Here is a 19411-nt window from a genome sequence, read left to right on the forward strand (position 1 = left end):
GCGTGTGTGTTAGGAAGGCGGGAGGTTCACAGCCCTGTTTGGAAGAAGTGATGCCATGCACTGAAGCTGATCTAACAATTCCAGCTGTGCTTCCTTATGTTTCTGTTGATGTTGCCTTGGTAACAGCAATTACATCATCCTCTGACCCTTGCCTCCAGGTTGAAGATCACATTATTGTTTACCACAGAGAATATTTCTCTTTCTCCCTGACTGTTATGTGGCTGTGAAACACTTTTTTGCTGTGATCAAGCAAGAACATGAAGGGCCTACACACCCAGTTAAAGGACATGATCTAATCAATGGACTCAGCTTCAGTAGTCGTTCAGCAGCTTGCAGATTTAATGAGCCATGCCTTGCATTTTTTCAGTAAAAGGCTGGAATACACTAGACAACGTTTAAGTCTGAACAGATTTTAAAACTCTAGGCATCATAATGCTTGTCGACTTTGTAAAAGGTTAAAACTGATCACAAAAGAACAATGTTCTCACCAAAATATGCAATAAATAAAATGTCTATTTATGGAGCTTTTAGCCTGCTGGATGTGTGCACTTTTTGTCTAATTCTTCCAGATTAAAACTGGGCACTAAATGACTGAGGATCACACACTGCCAGAACTTCGTTTCGAACATAATAAACTCATGCAGAAACATTGCTGGCAGATGCATGACAAATGAAAACAATATGTGATCTAAAACGGTTTGATATTCTCTGACTGGATGGAATCATAGGGTACATTTACCGTACATGACAGCGATGTACTAAAAAAGAACGTTTTCGCGTAAAGACGATAACGTTGTCAAAACAATCCCAATTCACAAGGATCTGCGAAAATGACTAAAAACACTTATTCACGCCAGGCATGTAGTTGGCGATGTCACTTTGTAAAGAAACATTACGTGCCTGTAGACTGAACACGGAATACGCACGCATGCATGTGACGGCACAGTTTTCACAAATTTGTGTTTTTTGTTGTTTGCATGGAGACGATAGAGGTATCGTTTTCAAAAACTTGCACTTTGAAACCCAGATTTCAAAAGCTTGAAAACAGTGTCGCGTAAAAGGCCCCATATTCTGAAGCTAAGCAAATCTGTGTCCATCATGCACTACCCCGTTTTCTGTGGAATCTGTCAACTCCGACTGCCCAAAATCTGCAGACTGGCTCTGACTTTCAGCAACTAGCAATTGACTCGTCCAGTGTAACGGTCATGTTCTGTCTAGCTATCCTGTGTTCCCTGTCCATTGTTTGTTGCTATGGTTTCTCATTGCGTTTCACACCTGTTCCTTGTTTCGTTTCTTCACTGTGCATATAAGCCTTCAGTATCTCTCAGTTTTTCGTTTGCCTTTGTCTGAGTTATTGTTATATTTAATGTGTAGTTGTTTGTTAATTTCTCAATGTTCATTAAGTTTATTGTATCCCATTTATCTTTTGTCTTGCTCTTTTGTGGATTACACTACACAGTGCAGCATGACATCAAGAATGCAAATTGGGAAGTTGTTGGAATTTGTATGCCAGAAAGAAGTCCATATTTTGAAATGATTTTGAACCCAAATGAACCCTTTATCTATTATTATCTATTATTTTATTTAAATCCCATTGCAGTAAACAACGCTAGTCCAGTTTCGCTGGTCGCTTTTTATTGAGTAGATGTCAATTGCTTTTTAACGACTTGGCAAGAGTAACGGCTAGCACTGCATAGCTTACCCTTGAGATCTGGTTGTAGTCCAGGACTCTAGTGGAGCTTTGCAGCAGGTGGAGCAGATGTCCCTGTGCTTTGGCCAGGTTGTGAAATGAACTAAATATGTTTTGCTTTTCCTGACCATATATTTCCTCTTCCTTCCTGCCCCAGTATGTTATTGAGCTCATTCCTTTTACTGTCAAGACCTCTTTATCGCTTTCCTTGTGAAGGCTTGGTGCATGCAATCCATATATGAAATAACAGAGAATTCTGTACAGGGATTGGGCTTTAGGACAAACTTTATTCTGTTCATCGTCTGCTGGAGGATGTTCCTTTTTGTCAATGAGATTATCTCAAATAAAGCTGTCTTATCAATGCTCTACAGCTTCACGTTTTCAAACACCGTCCTGTGGTCGGTGGCGGTGTAGGCCAGGGCAGAAATTTGTATAGCTCCGACACAGCCCCCAAAGGATTTCCTTATGTTTTTTTATTCTCAGTCACTTTCATTAAATAAGCTCCTCATCAACAGCCATCATAATGGAGCGTTATGGACCCTTTTCAAAGACTGATGACCGGTCATCAGCATCATAAATCCTGCAATACCGCTACTATGTTCACCCTACTATGATGACTTCCGCTGCTGTGAAACCTGGAAATGTGAAAAGGGTCAATTAAATATGAAGCAAAATACCGTGGACTTCAGGCACATCTCAGGATAGCTCAGAAGATAGCAAAGTTCATTATCTTCTCCGGCCAGTAGGTGGGACTGTATATGCATAAACACATATATGATTATGCGACCTTTATGGTTTAAGGTAAAATTGAAAATGAAATAAAATGCAATGCATTAAGAATATTTAGAGTTAATAATGCACTTCTTAATAATTAATAATGAAATAAAATGTATTCTCCCCCTTATAGAACCCATAAAAAAATAATTGAGCCACTGTTAGACACTATAATGACATGGAATTACAGGATGAATTCTGGAGAAGAAAAAAAAAACAGGACATTGTTGGGGGGTGGAGTTACATGAGTTGGAAAAAATAATGTGAACATCTTTTGTGGAAAGTCTTCAAGGTGGAATTTTATGTTTTCTGCCACTTTTGCTGCAGTATCTGTGTTGTTTGGACACAACCGATGATCCCTATATCTTTCACTTTTGGGTTTCGCCCACTGTTCTTCTTCACTGATGAAGACTCGCCATGCTTTGTGTATAATAATCATAAAGAATATTGTTCTTAAAACACTAAACAATTGTTAAGGTTACAGATGCTCCAACTGATGGACATACATGATTTCTCCTTTTTGAAAGTCCACCCACAGCTTGTACTAACCAAAGATGAATTCATTATAATCGCAATATTATTTTTTCCCCACTGTACCATATTAACCCCTATAATAATGGGCAGCTGTCAGAGCATAGGCTAACCGCTAGGCTGCACTCTTTAGAATAAAGTTTCTTTACTGGAATCTATGGTTCCATGAAGAACCTTGAACATCCATGGAAACTTTCCATTGCACAAAAAGCTCTTTAGATTATTAATTTGTTCTTCAAAAAATTAAATTTTAAGAACTGTTCACTGAAAGGTTTAGGGAGCCCAACACAGTTCCTCTACAGCTAAATTCTTTTTTATAAACGGTTTCATTCAAAATGTACCAATAGGCTATATTTCAACAGCGAAGGACATTTTAAAGAGTAATTTAAGCTTTTAAACCGACCCAATAGGGTCACAGTGGGTCATTCACCCACTCTGTCCCTTTTTTATTCTCTCTTTTTCTTCCTGGTAAGTACAATGTTTGTCATGGTAATGAAAGGGGCTAAGGGCGGATCTGTGGATGGTGGAGAACGGGGTGGGGGCTACATGAAGGTGTAGAAGAGCAAAAATGGGGGCTGTGGTTTCTGCAGTGCAAGGCTCAATTCATGGCTTTGGAAAGGGGTTCTGGAGGTGAGGTGTGGGGGATGAACATATTTTGCGTGTTTGTGTGTGCATGGCTCTTTTACCTAGGGGAAGATGAGGGAAGATGTCCCACTTAAGAACAGTGTGTATTTACTGCTAAAATTGTCAAATACAGTTTAGAATGTACAGGATGAATAAGGTAAAGATTGTAAACATTTACTAATTTAGTTGCTATTGCATTAAATTAAAGACTTGAGGGTGTAATGCATGTAAAATACTAAATCAAATAGAAAATTATGTTTTTTGATAATTTAATTAGTAATATGACTGACAAATCAAATAACAGAATGTCTGAATTACATTATAGAATTCGATGAATAATTTACAGGCATAATTGAAGGGGTGTCATAATACATAGCAATAATGTATTATTTTGGATTGAATAATTGTATTCAACTGGTTTATATGTTATGATGAGTAATGAAGATGTTTGAAAGGAATGTCAAATTCATGGAATTATGAATTACAATAATTATTCAATGAAAGAAAGAAAAAATCAGCAACAACATGCTTCTTGGAACCTTCCCCATTCTACTCTGATTGGACAGTTTGTCAATGCAACCTAAATAAGAAATCTCAGAAAGATGAGAATCACAATGAACTTTTGTTTCCAATCTCACTCCAACAATTAAGACCAAATCTGCTAAAACCATAATGACTGATAAACAAAGAAACGGAAAAAATGTCACTCAAAGAAACCGTAATTAAACTGTGTGCAATATTCAGATGAATGACAGAAGCTTTTGTAGTGCGGTTCATCTTGGCCTTAAAATGTGCCTTTGTTACATATTCAAATAGAATTGGTTTAGACTTTCTTGGTTGAATTGAATTTCTAAATGTGATTTTGGCTAAAAGCAAGTAGCCTATATGTTTCACCATGCAAAAAAATATATTTATGTTGGCTCACCATAGAATTTCACGCAACAGGTTATAGACATTTTGTGAGGCACATTTTTTTAAATGTACCTAATTATTATTGAAAAACTACCTGTTACGTTTAAAAAAGATTAGTAGGAACAACTTTGTGATTGTCTTTGCTCACATCTTACAAAATAAATAAATAAAACGATTCCCCAACCTTATTTATATATTGTCAAAACACAATCACATTGTGTGTTGTTTAATATTGGTTTACATTGCCTCACTTACAATTATCTTATGTCATGCGACATTAAACCAGAACTGTAGTTGACTTGATAAAATTATTTCCGACAAATTACATTGTATGCTGACTGATTGAGTTCTCATTATGGTACGCATTATGATCTCTAATAAAAAAAGAAGATTTATTTGATACCACATTGTTAAATTTATGATCTGTCAACCCCATCCTCTCGCTTCCCATCTGAACTCCAGAAGGCAGGACAGTTTGGCAGAAATGTTTCAAACAATGAACAGATGAGACTGCCCAGACATCTTCTCAATACGTCATTCTCTCTCTAACATTGTTCTAAAGTTGGCTGATACCACAGTTTTTAAAAAGAAGACTAGAAAGACTGAAGGTCTATCTGGGTGCATTCTGGGCATTCCTGTTATTGTGATTTTATTAAGGGGCCACTAATGACCCGGCACCATGCAGAGATGCTGACCCTTGGGTTCTTTAGGACAATAGGCAAGCTTCTTGAGACTGACACTGTTGAACCTGAGCCTCACCGAGAATATAAAACTGTTTTAAGCCCAGTGTTAAGAATGGTAGTAATGGAACAAACTGCTAGATGTCAAATAGCAATCGAACTGAATTGTATGCGCAAACAAAACATGTTTAGATATTTGAAAGTATCTAAAAGTCATTAGAAGGCATGAAGACTAATTTGCATTGAAGACATTTGGATTTTCTCTTGAGATATTCTCGTTTCCAGATTTCTCTTGTTATACATACCACTTTCTTCTCTTGACAATGAATATAGTGAAACCAGACTTGTTTCTCACTCAGAACCCGTGGTTGGATGTCCCTCACGGTCCAGCCTCTATTCAGCTATCAAATTCAACAAAGCCATCAGAAAATATTGCCTAGAATGTGTTTAAGTTTGAGTACGCCCACAGAGACATAAATATTGTGTGTGTTCTCATGTTTAGTTCACAACAATGCCTTTTTTGTGAATGACATTGGGTTTTGTTATTTTTTTCTATAATGAAATGCTGTTTACAATTACATTATCAGTGTAATCTGCATAGGCTATTTTGCTTTGTCAAACCTCATTTATTCTCAAATCTTATAGAAGTTTCTGAGTGAGTCTTTCCATTAGCGCCATGCTTGAAGAGTGCAAGTGAAGAACACAAGGTTACTGAATAGAGGGATTTGTGAACGCATTAGCAGATTTGCAGCTAATTTTAGTATATTTGTATTTGAGCTCATTTTAATATTTACATAAAGCTTTGCAGGAAGAATTTACTTCAGAATGAGGTTTATACTGTAATTATTAGTATCACGTATGATCTAAAAATGATTATGATTTCCATATAACTAGAACATGGTTGTTTACTATTCAACAATGAATTGTGAATGCTGTTTAAATTCCAATTCAATTCCCGAAGGCGATTTGAATTTGAATTTGAATATAAGGAAGTATTTAAAATGAATTGAGATAAAAAAAATTTATGACTAACTTTAACTAAGCAAAGTTCGTCAAAGTTGCCTTGCCAAACCCTTGCCTTGACTGTAGGGCCCAGTCAGACGGATAGATAGATAGATGGATGTATAGCGTTTATTGGGGCTCCTCAGCCCCTGTCCCAAGTTTCTAACCCCCCCAGATCACTCTGTCCAGTTGCAGTGACAGGTGGCTCTTGGGGGGTTTGTGTTAACAGAGGCCAACAGCTGCACAAAGGAGTCCCACTGGTCTTTTCGGGGGACGGGATGTCCCCTCTCAAGCGTGCCATTTGCACCCCCCAATCTCACCCCAACACCAACCCCCTCTCCCCTCAATAGCGTCCACTCTTATCCTCTCTTGAGCAGATGCCAGCTGGGCTCTACAGGTGGCAAGCAGCTTCGTAATTCATATGGATTCAGCAAAACATCTTTCCCCCTGTTATCATTGTTTTGTCTCTCAGAATATATTTGATATGTTGAACTGAAAAGAAGACACAATGATGGAAAAGAGAAACTTATTTCTTCTGATGCAATATAATTGTGACATACTTTGATCTTTTATTTAAAAAATTACATTGAAGTTGTGCAATTTGCTATTTCGCTTTATGTTAGCCAATCTGAACCAATAATAATAACTTATAACAAACACCATCGAGCAAAAGCATGACCTGCTGGTCATTTTATCATCTGCTTTGAGTCTTATTTGGGCATAAGCATTGTAGGCCAATGTATTAGGTGGAGTGATGTTCTCCTAGAGCATTTGATTGGATAAAATAAGTGAGTGCAATATGAGCCATCAATATTGTTGGGTAGTTGCCTGGAAGAGAAAGACTGCAAATTTTAAATGCATATATGTGGTAAGCATGTGATATGGGCTCATAGAGAGAAAACACCTCTGTAAATACTATAGTCATTAGGGCATCATTCTATGATGAAATTATTGGTTCAGTCCATTGAGTCACACTAGGCAGTTTGAAAATTTTGGAGACGCAGGCAGACGAAACTTTTGATGTAAAACAGGTTGGACAGGTAAAATATGTAACAGTATTTAAAAGGTGCGAGCTTGTAAACGTAAAAAAAGAACACAAATCATGTATATACCACTTCTTCTGATTAGATTTGAAATTTCCAAACCGCATTAACCATCGCGGGTAATTTAGGGATTACTTTAATTCCACATCCACCCCTACGTATAATGTGGTACATCCCAGACTGGAGGCCGAGTTGGGACGGTCTTCAGCTCACAATGAGCCGCATGCCATCACCTTCAGAGCGGCAGAGGGAGCACACAGGCGTCCGCTGTGTGTCAGAAAGTTTATTGAATCTCGCCGCTCCATGAGGCCGTGACAAATCTACGGTTTTATGACTGGACTTTAATCACGGGCTCTACATGTGTCCGTCGTATCCATAATATTATACCAAGACACTTCAGTTTATTGTTTTGGGGATTTTTTTTGTGCGCTGAGCAGAAACAGGGATTGGTTTCGTGTGCCTGTGGAAATCCGGCGATTGAAGAAAGTTTCTCCCTCTCTCACGGAAGAATGAATACATTTTAGAGGGAAACATCCACATGATTTATCGAAAAACATGGAATTCAACCATCTTGACACACAACCGGGGATAAATCAGTTGACACCATCAGAAACACGTAAGTTGGCGTTTATGTTAAATCTGTAACGTTATTTCTCCTCGTGAAGCATGAATGCAGTCTTGCTTTACCTTCCACTGACAATATCCGTTCAAAAGATAACGTTAGCCTATTATAATAGTAGCGGAACAATACGAAAACTGCTAGCTAAGCGTAGACCTCAGATGCAATTACACATTCCAAAGTAAGTGTATTGTTATTAAATAATAATAACAATAATGCTAGGACTACCCACAGATAGCACACGTAAGTAACGTCTCAAATATGTATATTTTCAAGAGCGGTTCATCTGGAAAGCATCTGCTGTAGCCTACTAACATCTTAAAAAAAATAAAATAATCAGTTTTACATAGGCTAACGTTACATTCTAAATCATATATAGTCATCATATAAGTTCGTTTTCTAACGTATTGCAGAGTTGTTCTATAGTGGTAGCATATAGGCCATTAAAAGTTTTTTGTTGTTGTTGTTGCATTTACTATATAACTTGTATTATGTGTGTTTTATTTAAGAATAGACAGATAAAAATGTATGTATGTATATGTATATATATATATATATATATATATATATATATATATATATATATATAGGCCTATATTTTTTTTTAAATGGTCTATTATGTCATACTATCCAGGTTACTATAGCATCTTTTTTATCCAATGCATGACGTGTTTATGGTGGCATGTAGATGTGACGTGATACAAGCTCAACCATGAGATATTCACGCAGGAAATGCCAGGCTGAATGGACAACGAATTAGATATCTGACACATTCACAACGTTTTTCACACTATACTAGTTATGAGCTAGAAGTTATGCTGCAATGGTCTGCGCACTAGCATGGTGTTTTGCTGTCATTATCTGCGGGTGTCATGGATTAATTTGTGACGATTGATTATTTTGCACCGACTTCTTTCTGTGACGTCACTCATGATTTCTTTAACGTGAGAATATAAAATGATTAAAGACGGGTTTCCAGTTGATCACAATGATTGATTCGTCATCAAACACTTCAAAAGCTGCAGATCATTTGCAAGTGATTTCTAATAAATCTGTTGACTGAGTCATCTTTGCAATGACCCCATAGTTACCAAATACCGGTAAATAGAAGTTAGAAGAACCATGATCTTCATGGTGATTTGGATGATAGCCTAATCTCCCTGGTAACAGCTAGAAAGATCAGCCATTAAGATACACCCTGCAATTATGCATGTCTGGATAAGCATGAAAATACTGTAACATGGCAGTTAATCTATTTCTCAATTCAAATTACAGTCATTTAATGGAGCTCCTGAGAAGATGGACATCTTTAGGTGTCGAGGTTTAGCTGCTGCTTTTAATTAGGATAGTTAGTTATGTAACGTGAAGGTTTGCTTGCTTTTTTTCTGGCTTCAGGCTTATAATTGAGCATTGGTTTGGATAACTACTCAGATCTGTTTTTCTTTGCTGAATATTCAGTTAGTATGTAGCTAACTCCTTGCAGATATACTGGATTTTAATCCATCTTTTTGCCTGTTTTGCACTGGTGATCCTCTGCAGTTTTATGGTTAGTGATGAATATGTTTTCTAAAAGTCATGCAGAAGTAATTGGACTTGGTCATCCTTTAATTGCAGATGAGTCATTACTTGGTGACCATGAGGATCATGCCTCTTGAGACTAGGTTAAAACACTCAATGACATGATTGTCACTTGCTGAGATGTACATTTTGAACAGAACATTTGGTCTTAAAGTGAGCTTGATTTTCTTTCTCTTTAGAAACTGAACAAAAAGTGTCTTTTGTTTTGTGTTTAAGTCCTTTGCATTTAGGACTTCATTCACTGTTGACTGTTACTCATTAACTTTCTATTTTATCCTTATAAGAGAGCTTTGTTTGTGTCTTTGATTAATCACCTTTCGTTGTCCTTTCATTTTATACCAAAGACATTGCATGCTAGTGCACACTTAGGAGCCCATTATTCTATTGTTTGAGAGAAAATACAAAGTCAATTTGAGTTGTCAATGTTAAAGGCATGCCCTGAATGGGAGCTGAGGCGTTTTCAGTCTGCCGAGGTCTGCTCTGTTGAGTTTTGCCCTGTCAGGACTTTTGAAGAGCATCTTCTAATCTCTCTTTTCTTTAGGTCTGCATTCAGGCATGAGTGTCGCTCAGTTCCCCCGGCCTTCCGTTTTTCATCCCCAACTGTGTCTGCACTGTTTGGTCCTCTTTCTTTATAGTCTCCCTTTGCTAACCTGAGAATCGGTCTTTTATGTGCTTGAAACATTAAAATTCATAGATTGCAATAGCTATGTTTCCATCCAAAATTGCGAATTTACTTATGCGCAATACTGTATTTTGCACAAAACGTTTGTGAATAAAGCCCCGTTTTCATCCCATCGGTTTTGCCAGTTATCCAATCGCATCCACTGCTGTGGCAAAGTCATGTGAGTTTTTTGTTGTGCATCGAGGCATTTATTCTGTAAATGTGTTTCCATCATAGTTTACGCGCAATTGTGCATGTCTACTACTTATGTGATAAATTTATCTGGTTCAGTTGAGAGCATATGTTTTTTAATGCACATTTTTAGAATGTATGCCCATCTTGGCATTTCCATCCCGTGTTTTTTTTATGTAATATCCCAAAATTCCGTTAGTTTGTTTCCTGCAGGTTCAATGAAATAATAGCAAACTAATGAAAATTGAGAGTAGTGATTGACTGATATCTAATCATATACTGACCACGAATGAGATGTATGCATTTAGTGAATTTAAATAAATACTTATATTGCATATTTTACTTTAGATTTGTAAAAAAAAAAAAAAAAAAGCACCAACGTTAGCAAAATGGTAAAATTTCTCGAAAAGAAATTGAAGTATTGAAAATATTCTCCGATAAATGAGCCTATATATCGGTATATTTCAGAACAACACTATTTTCAATATAGTTAAAAATACAAAGAACAGGGATGTTTCTGTTGACTTTTTTTAAAATTCATGGTAATCCCAAAGCACCATGATGTTCAGGTTTCAACAGAACAAGGTCTGTGTGTTCTCGTTGTGGAAAGCGTTGCAGTTTATTGTGATCAATAAATGATAGCTGCTGTTAATAAGTGGATATCCATTTGAAATGGTATATTTGTCAAAACAAGTCTTTTAGCGTTATGGATAAACAAGTCTTATGCTAATAATATACAACTCTTTTGCTGTGAGGCTATATGATAAAAGTTATTCATCCACCCCAGTTTTCTCAAAAATGTTGCTTTTAGGAGCACAATCCACGATATGTTGTTTGCTTAATGAGTATTATTTGAAGTTCGATATTTGGTGTCACAACAAAACTGTTTTAATCAATTGTCAGCTCTGTGGAGGGAGACTAAAGAGATTGTCCGACTGACAGGGGCCAGTTTCTGTTGTGTAACATGTAACAACCCCCAAAACACATTTGTATACACACACTCCTCTCTGTCACGCCCGAGAAACAATATTCAGTTTCACAACATTGAACCAAGGGGCTCTTATGTAATGTCCAGAAAATGACCCCTTTTTTAGAATGACACCATGGCTTTGTAACAGAAGGAAGAAACTATGACTTTGCAAAATAAAAAATAAAATGCTGTTCCATTTGGTTGTTGGCACATTATTTTGTTCCTTTATTAGAAGGGTGGGAAATGTTTGACCTTGGATGTCATTAAATGAGAGCCGACAGCCTACTGGGGAAATGTTTAATTGGCATGTAACAATCAAATGATCCAATTTATCCTGATCCTGACTACCAACTTTAATACTGACATTCGCGTGCACATATGCAGTTATGCACCAGTGATAAATGAAGCGCATTTAGCCTGAGGAATAGTTTTGGTTCTCCACTGCATCAAATCTGGCCTAGAAAATGTGTCTCGGGAGTAATTAATCCTCTCTTAAGATTTGAATATTGTCAGACCCAGAAAATGGCAAGGAAATGTAAAGGAAAGGGATTTTAAAAGCATCGTACTCCGTATTTTTTAACTGGGTAATATTGGTCCTATTGTTTTTCTTTCTTTCTTTGTATGCATATTAGGAAGGCTTGACTCTTGATAATCCAATTTGCATGACACAAAAATATTGCGTGTCAAATAGGCCTAAGTTTACTGAATGTATTCTTCTGTTTTGCTTCCCACAGTGCATACAAGAGTTTGCATTGAATAAAGGATCTGGTAATTCATGTGTTGTGTAATCTTTTGCTTCTTCATAACAAATGTGATGTAGCCTCCAGTTTACAATTGTTAGAAAAAGGGTTTGTTTATCCTAAAATGAACATTCTGTAGTCATTTACTCACTTCCATGTCATTTCAAACCTATATTTCAAACCTATGGAGACCTTTAGGGGACATGATGATGGAAAAAATATGAGATGGGAGGAACATTTTTATGCGTTCTCACAAAACTGTTGCTTTCCTTCCAAACAGTATTGCATGCCCCTTAGAAACTTAGCATCACTAGGCGGAACGTAATACTTTTACGAGACTTTGCATCGGGTCCCAAAATGTTTCGTGTTCTCTTGCAAAGCTATTGCGTTCCCCTTTTTGTGCTGTCTCGCAAAAGTTCACTAGAAACTTTGCGTTCTCACAAAAGCACTGAAGTATTGTTTTTCCTCCTACCTCATGTAATTTCCATCACAAAAGTATTACCAGCAACACTATAAAACATCTCCGTGAAATTTATGATAAAAAAAAACTGGCAGCTGTTTAACACACGAGAACGAACCTCATTGGTTACACCACGTTTGAGCTTCTGGAAGAGGTCATTCAGGTTTGGTTGAGCTTCTGCTTATGTTCGCTGATCAATGTTTATATGAGAGTAAAAGCCTAAATAATCTGTTCATCATAAAAAGCGATCGAATGTCTTTGGAAAATTTGGACTAAAACACTCAATTCATATGGATACGTTTTTCCTGATCACTTTATGAACAACTTTGTCAAAGTTGCAATTGCGTAAGCTGTCTATGGAAGGACAGAAAGCTCTCAGATTTCATCAAAAAGATCATTTGTGTTTAGAAGATGAATGAAAGTCGTACTGCATTGAAACAACATGAGGGTGTGAAATTGATGACAGAATTGTCATGTTTTGGGTGAACTAACCCTTTAAGATTGGAGATAGGCCTATGTGATTTAGTTGTTGTAATAGCTACCTCAGTATGGAGACCGCATTCATATTTGTCATTTACAGCAGGCGCTGTGTTTTCTGCTGTGGCCACTGAGTGCTAGGAATGCTAAACATTCCTCACTGAATGTGTGTCTTCTGTTCAGCTGAGGAGCGAGAGAGAGAGAGAAATGTAGGAAGTGAGAGCGGACGAGGAAAGGACGGTGTGACAAGATTCCAGAGCTCATGCCTGCATACAGATGGAATCACGTCAGGTCTCCTTTCCCGTGTAGCACCCAGATGGTGTAAATCACAGTCCTCAGACGCGAAGCGCTTGCGGGACAGCGCCTTTCCATCTTCCCCTTTCCCAATCTGATTGGATAAAGGCATTCATCCGCACCAGAATATGACAGAGGACACCTTCATCAAATGCACTGCCATAATCATCATCTCCATTGCACTAAATGCTGTGATGTATTTTTTTTTTAAGGAAAATTGATCATTTGGAAAACCACATATAAAAAGTAATTACTTTCTAACAGAATACATACACTGAAATGGGTGTCTTGTGAAATTAAATTGGTTTCTGTGGCACTTGTATTATCCAATTAGAAAACTTGGAGGTGGCTCTCGGCCAGTTACGTGAGTTTGGGGAGGGACTACTTGTCAAAAAGGCTAACATTGCTGAAATTGCGTAGAGTGGCTTTTGGTGGGAAAAATGTTTGTTATGCAAGGAATTTTGGGAAATGGAGAATGTGAGAAACTGGGATCCACTCTAGAATTGTAAAAAAAAAATTACTGTGATTTAAAAATCATAATCTGTCCCTGCTGAAAAATGCTCTTTTAAACTAGGGTTTGCCTGAAAAGTGCCCGAAACCCCTTTTAAAACAAGGCAACAGACTAGTGAAGACCTATACCAGCTTAAACTAATATAAGATTATTCTTTTTTTATTCAGGCCTTTTAATACTGTGGCCTAAATTTTGAAATAATTAATGTTCCTGATTTTAATGAGCTCTTCTGAGTCCTGTAAAGATTAGAATATCGTGCAAAAGCTAATTTATTTCAGTAGTTCAACTTAAAAGGTGAAACATATTATATAGACTCATTGCATGCAAAGTGAGATATTTCAAGCCTTTATTTGTTATAATTTTGATGTTTATGGCTTACAGCAAATTTGGTGATTCACTACACACTTCATTATCTCAGCTTCTAAGATAAGATAGGCCTACAGCAGATCACGTGTTGGGTCTTTAAAGTCTTCACTGTTTTTAAGTCCCTGAAAAGTTATAAATGTTTTGGTTATAAACCTGAGCATATTAGTTACATCATGAACCAAACCATTAGGTTATAGTGCGCTTTTTTGCTTTCTGCTGACTACATAGGTATCCGCCTTCAAAGACAGCATCCTATCTAAAATGGACCCTGGAGTGACTGATTTGAAATGCCCTTCACACACAGGCAGCAACTCTCTGCGGCATACATTAGCAAAGTGCTCTGGAAACTTGACTCTCAATTGATTGTGATAGATTTTGACCGAAGTTTAAGACATGTTAGTTCACTCTGCTGCGATTTTGGTACCTAGGGACCTTTTTCCTATGTGGGTAATAGGCGTACAAGTATAGATCCTATCTACTTGGGGAAAGACTGAAATGTCTTATGCTGTATGTTCATGGTTTGATGTTAACATATTGCTCTTAAAAGGTTTTCTAGGTAGTCTGCTCGTTAGATTTTGAAACAGAGCCGTTATCTTTCAAAGTTGCAATAAAAAGGAAGTAGCGACAGATATTTTCTTCTGAATTATGACGTACATTATTGAAAAAGAAAAAAAGTAAAGCGAGAACTTGGTTCTGGTATCGTTTGTTGATTGGATGGAGGCAGATCTGAATATGTGCTGGAGTCTATTGTAAAAAAGGGACAGGGTTTTATCAGACTAATTGATTTGAGAAGTCCGTCAAACATCACCAGAGAGAAGTCGTTTTCACTGGAAGATTGATTATTTTATTTAAAAAGGAATAGTTGACCCAAAAATGTTGTCATCAAAATGTTGTCATCATTTACTCACCTTCAAGTTGTTCCAAACCTGTATGAATTTCTTTCTTTTGCGTTTCATTTTTGGGTGAACTGTCCCTTTAAGAATTATGAGGTTAAAACAAAAATACAAATGCACTGAAGAATTGTTCACAATAACATGCATTTAAAAAATGTATGGGTTTTATTTTCATTTCATGCTGACTTTAAAGTCACTTTGAAGAATCTTTACAGCCACATTGTCATACCTCATAGGCGGTGTAAAGGTCAAAAGACAGGAAGCCTTGGAATGCCATCAGAGACTTTCCTGTCCGTCACTCTTTTGCTGGTTTTACATTCCCTGTGTGGGGATTTAACGTTTTGACGTCTTGATGTGTCCTAATTTTAACAGCTGAACAACTGGTACTCTGCTTTGAGCCCTGCTGTATGTCGTAAAAGGCTGGATTTACACTCGGTTTCTTCTGGAGGTGGGAAGATCATATCAGGGAGAAGTCGGAATGTAGTGACAGTCAGCTGATCGGTGCTGTAATTTCGGTCTGACGCAACTAAATGCCAGTGGTCTGAGTTTCAATTGTGTTTCTTGTTTTGTTTTCTCACATGCAGGTTTTCTATTGTCATTTCTTTAGTGAATCAGATGCTGAATCTGATAACTGATATGCCGATAAACATTTTAATGTTATTGCCAATAGTCTTTTTTTATTTTTTATTACTATTTTATCCAAATAAATTGCCATAAAATAAAACCAATTGTTTTAAATGCTATTAGTGAATTTATGCATCACAACATTATCATTTTCAGTATGAAAAATAGATATTCATTTTGAACTTTACTAAAAGATTACATTTAACATCGTTATTAAATAAGTAGCATTTCAAAAGACTTTAATTTAACTTTAAAAACTGTTAGTCGGCAGCATGGGGGAAATGAGAATATCAATTGACGAGATCAATTGACCAACAGCAATAAATTAATATATTAATATGTAACAAATAACCGATGTGTTACGGGTTAGTCTTGTCAAAAATATCGATATTTCAGCATTGTATTGATCCTGAAATATCTGAAACGGTTCCAATACTCCTTTTCTTCAGTATCAATATCACCAATACCATTTGCACGTCGTTTTCATTTGTTTCTTTCCAACGCCAAATTGACACACACCCGCCTCCTCTCACTAACTCGGCTCATTTTGTTTATTGCTCTTAAATGGTCAAATGCAGAGTAGTAAATAAGGTCAGTTTTGGAAAGTAAATAGTTAAGGGAAATCGCATGTTGTGTTACAGTATATGGATCAGTGCATAAGCTCTTAAAGTGACAGCAGCCTAATAAACCTGCTTATTTCTGTCATGTTAATCAAAGAATAAAAAACAAAGAAAATCACTCTCTGATCTTGTTTTGTAACTTATATTGTAAGCATTAATCTGTATTTAATTTTTAGAACTGAAACTTTTCTTAACTGAATACTGTTACACCCACCTAAATTTAATTTGTATGAATATATGGCAGTTTCCCCCGTGGTATAGAATATCAATATTTTTCAAGCTGTCGAAGTATCGTGGCAACACTATTAACGTAATATATTGTCCCTCCCTAACATTTGTGAAGGTAAATAGATCAGGACATGATACATGGCTTTGTGCTTTGAAAAAAAACTCGATGAAGCACAATGCAACAACGTCAATATGTTTTAAAGTTGATGTGATTCAGATCTATAGATAAAAGATGCATTCACCCTCAAATTTCAATGTGTTGGAATTATTAGAAACCACTGATGGAGCTTGTACTATGATCTTGACTAGACCTCAGTTTGATATTTGATAGTTGTTATATTTTGCTTTGACCGCCAAACCAGCAGCCCACTGCACTACTTTTATTAGCTATACAGATGCTAACAGTTTAGAAAATTAGCAATTGATTCAAATCATACGACTGACCATTTTGTGGCCAAACCAAAATAGTCTCCATGTTGAGGTTGAATATTGGTTTAGTGAAATGTATAAATGTTTATATAAGGCCTTGTGTTTTTATTTTCCCATGTGATAGTTTAGCTCTCAGTTTGCAGATCTTGTTCTTGGCTCTGGTTTCCTCTTGCTTTAGTGTGAGTGAGTTCATGAAAGTGTTTTAGCGCTGAGGACGAGATTGGTTTGCATGTGGATCCCATAATAGGCTTCCGCTGCAGGAATGGCTGTTAGATTGTTGGGTGGAGTTGGAAACCCAAACACTGAATATAGCAGAATCTCCAGACTGTTTTGAATTGATGTTTAGGGCTTCGCTGGTTTAAAATTAAACGGTTGAAATAGATGTTTTTCCACCAAAATCATGCTGGTTTTTATGCCAGAGCTCAACCGAAGGATCTGAGAACCGCTCTCAGGTTGTAGTGGCCAGGTTGGGTAAAGCAATTAATACTTTTATTCAGCAAAGATGCATTTAATTGATTAAAAGTAACAATTATTTCATGTCAGTGCTGTTCTTTTAAACTGCCTATTTTCACAAAAATACAGGATCATGTGACTGAAGACTGAAGTATTAATGCTGAAAATTTAGCTTTTCCATCACAGGAATAAATTACATTTGATTCAGTTTTGAATATTAACACATTGATTGCACAAGTCACTAAACATGACCGCTTTCATGATGACAGTGCAGGAAGTTATGAATGGCATGGCATCCATCATTGCATTCAGCTGTGGCCTGCCACATACTGTATGTCCTCGTCACTTCCTCTGAGAATCCTCCTTTAGACTAAAACATGCTGGGGCATTCTGGGTACAGACCCAAACCGCATGCTGCCATTTTACTTCACTGTCTGTGGTTTTGTAGAGGAATACTGGTATTTAGCAATGAATGTGGTTTCGGAATGGTAAATATCATTGTCATCGCACAACAGGGATCAATTTGCCGAACAATGTTGCATTAATATAGAAATAAGCGTTTTGTTTTTTTACTCGCATCAGTTTTTCACTGCACTGTAAAAAATGTCTAACCTCCCCAACTCAAAATGTTCTAGTGACTGGTCACATCTAAATTTTTCAATTGGCCTAAGTGAAATTCTGCAAATTTAAGTAGAATTTCACTCGGCCCAATTGAAAAATTTAGATGTCACCAGTCACTAGAAAATTTTGAGTTGGGGAGGTTAGACATTTTTTACAGTGTGATGGCAGATTCTTCTTTCATTTTATGAACATTTGTTGTATCTTTTAATTATTTTTTGGGTTTACATCATATTTTATAAGAAATCTATAATCAAATAAGATGAGAAATGAGGCTACTTTTCATATCATTGTTTATTACATCCACTTTACAGTATTGTGTGTGCCCAATTAAAATGTATATTTAATTTTAAAATATGTAATATTGTATTTTTCTTAAGTAAACTCTATATTGTTTCCCTTTAACATAACAAATGCATAAAGCTGAAAAACATATTGCAATCCTGAGCTACTGCTACAGCTCACCCATATCTTTCCTTTCCTCTCTCAAGACACTCCCTCACACACAAACACACACACAAACTAGTTTGAGCTCCGATGTGAGCCATTCAAATCCTAAGTGCATTCGTCAGGCTTGCAGTGAGCCAGTCGTTCACTTGTGCAGTGCTCTGGGTCGCGCCTCAAGCTTGAGTCTGAGATACTTAAGGAAATTTATTTTGACGTATCACATTTTTAACAACTCCAGACAGTCAGAACTTTGGAGCACCATTACAGATCATAGTCTCTCTCTCTCTCTTTGGCTCTGTCCCAGCAGCTGGTGTTTACTCTGGGCTTCCAGCGAGTCTGCTCCTTTCCCTCACACTCCCCCCAGAAGAGGCGCCCTGCCTGCTTACATCATCCATCCGGGGTGAGGGGCGAGGGGCCGGGGGGTTGAGGATGAGGTAATTCATTAGGCCTCAAATGAGATGCAGATCCATTCTCAGTCGGCCTCCCGGTTCTTCTGTTCTCCCCCCAACCCCCCACTCACCTCTTCCGATCTTTGATTCAACGGTCGCTGCTTGCTTCCACTTCCGGCTCCCTGTTTTTTTCTCATTTCCATATTTGAAACAGAGCATTGCTCAAGCTCTCGCTCTACCCTTCAGGATCAATGCACCCTTTTAGCGAGACTGATCTGCTCTCTTCCTTTAACCGCTTTTCTGTGGTTTTAGGGCAACGTAATGGCACATTGTCCTTGAAAAAGAGCAACAGATATGCTTGAAGTAAAATGTATTTATTTTTCCTTCGGTCATTTATTTTTACAGATAAACACAATTGTATACTGTTTTATAGTCCTCATCCTTTTGAAATAGGATGAGTTAGAGAACATAGCTCATTCATAGCTTTTTTATTTATTTAAAAGATTTAGACATAAGAGATAGACATTTGGTTTTATGCACTTTTTTTGGTTTAAGCATTTTCATGTCAGTTATGCTGTTGAAAAAA

The 19411-nt window shown here is 37.0% G+C and overlaps 1 protein-coding gene across 7 annotated transcripts in view; it reads left to right on the forward strand.

Moving 5' to 3' along the window:
- The first annotated feature begins 7152 nt into the window (after positions 1 to 7152).
- Positions 7153 to 19411, forward strand: part of map7d1a (MAP7 domain containing 1a) — a 41262-nt gene continuing 29003 nt past the window's right edge. For 3 of the 7 annotated variants that reach the window (XM_079626924.1, XM_079626925.1, XM_079626927.1), the window contains exon 1: positions 7473 to 7872. In XM_079626924.1, coding sequence (XP_079483050.1) covers positions 7812 to 7872 — 61 coding nt within the window. In that variant the 5' untranslated portion in view covers positions 7473 to 7811. Of the gene's footprint in view, positions 7873 to 19411 lie in introns of all 7 variants that reach the window. The other 4 variants (XM_079626926.1, XM_079626922.1, XM_079626928.1 and 1 more) reach the window with 4 other exon arrangements.

This window comes from Phoxinus phoxinus (assembly GCF_949152265.1).
Source record: "Phoxinus phoxinus genome assembly, chromosome: 10".
In the NCBI taxonomy this organism is placed as follows: domain Eukaryota; kingdom Metazoa; phylum Chordata; class Actinopteri; order Cypriniformes; family Leuciscidae; genus Phoxinus; species Phoxinus phoxinus.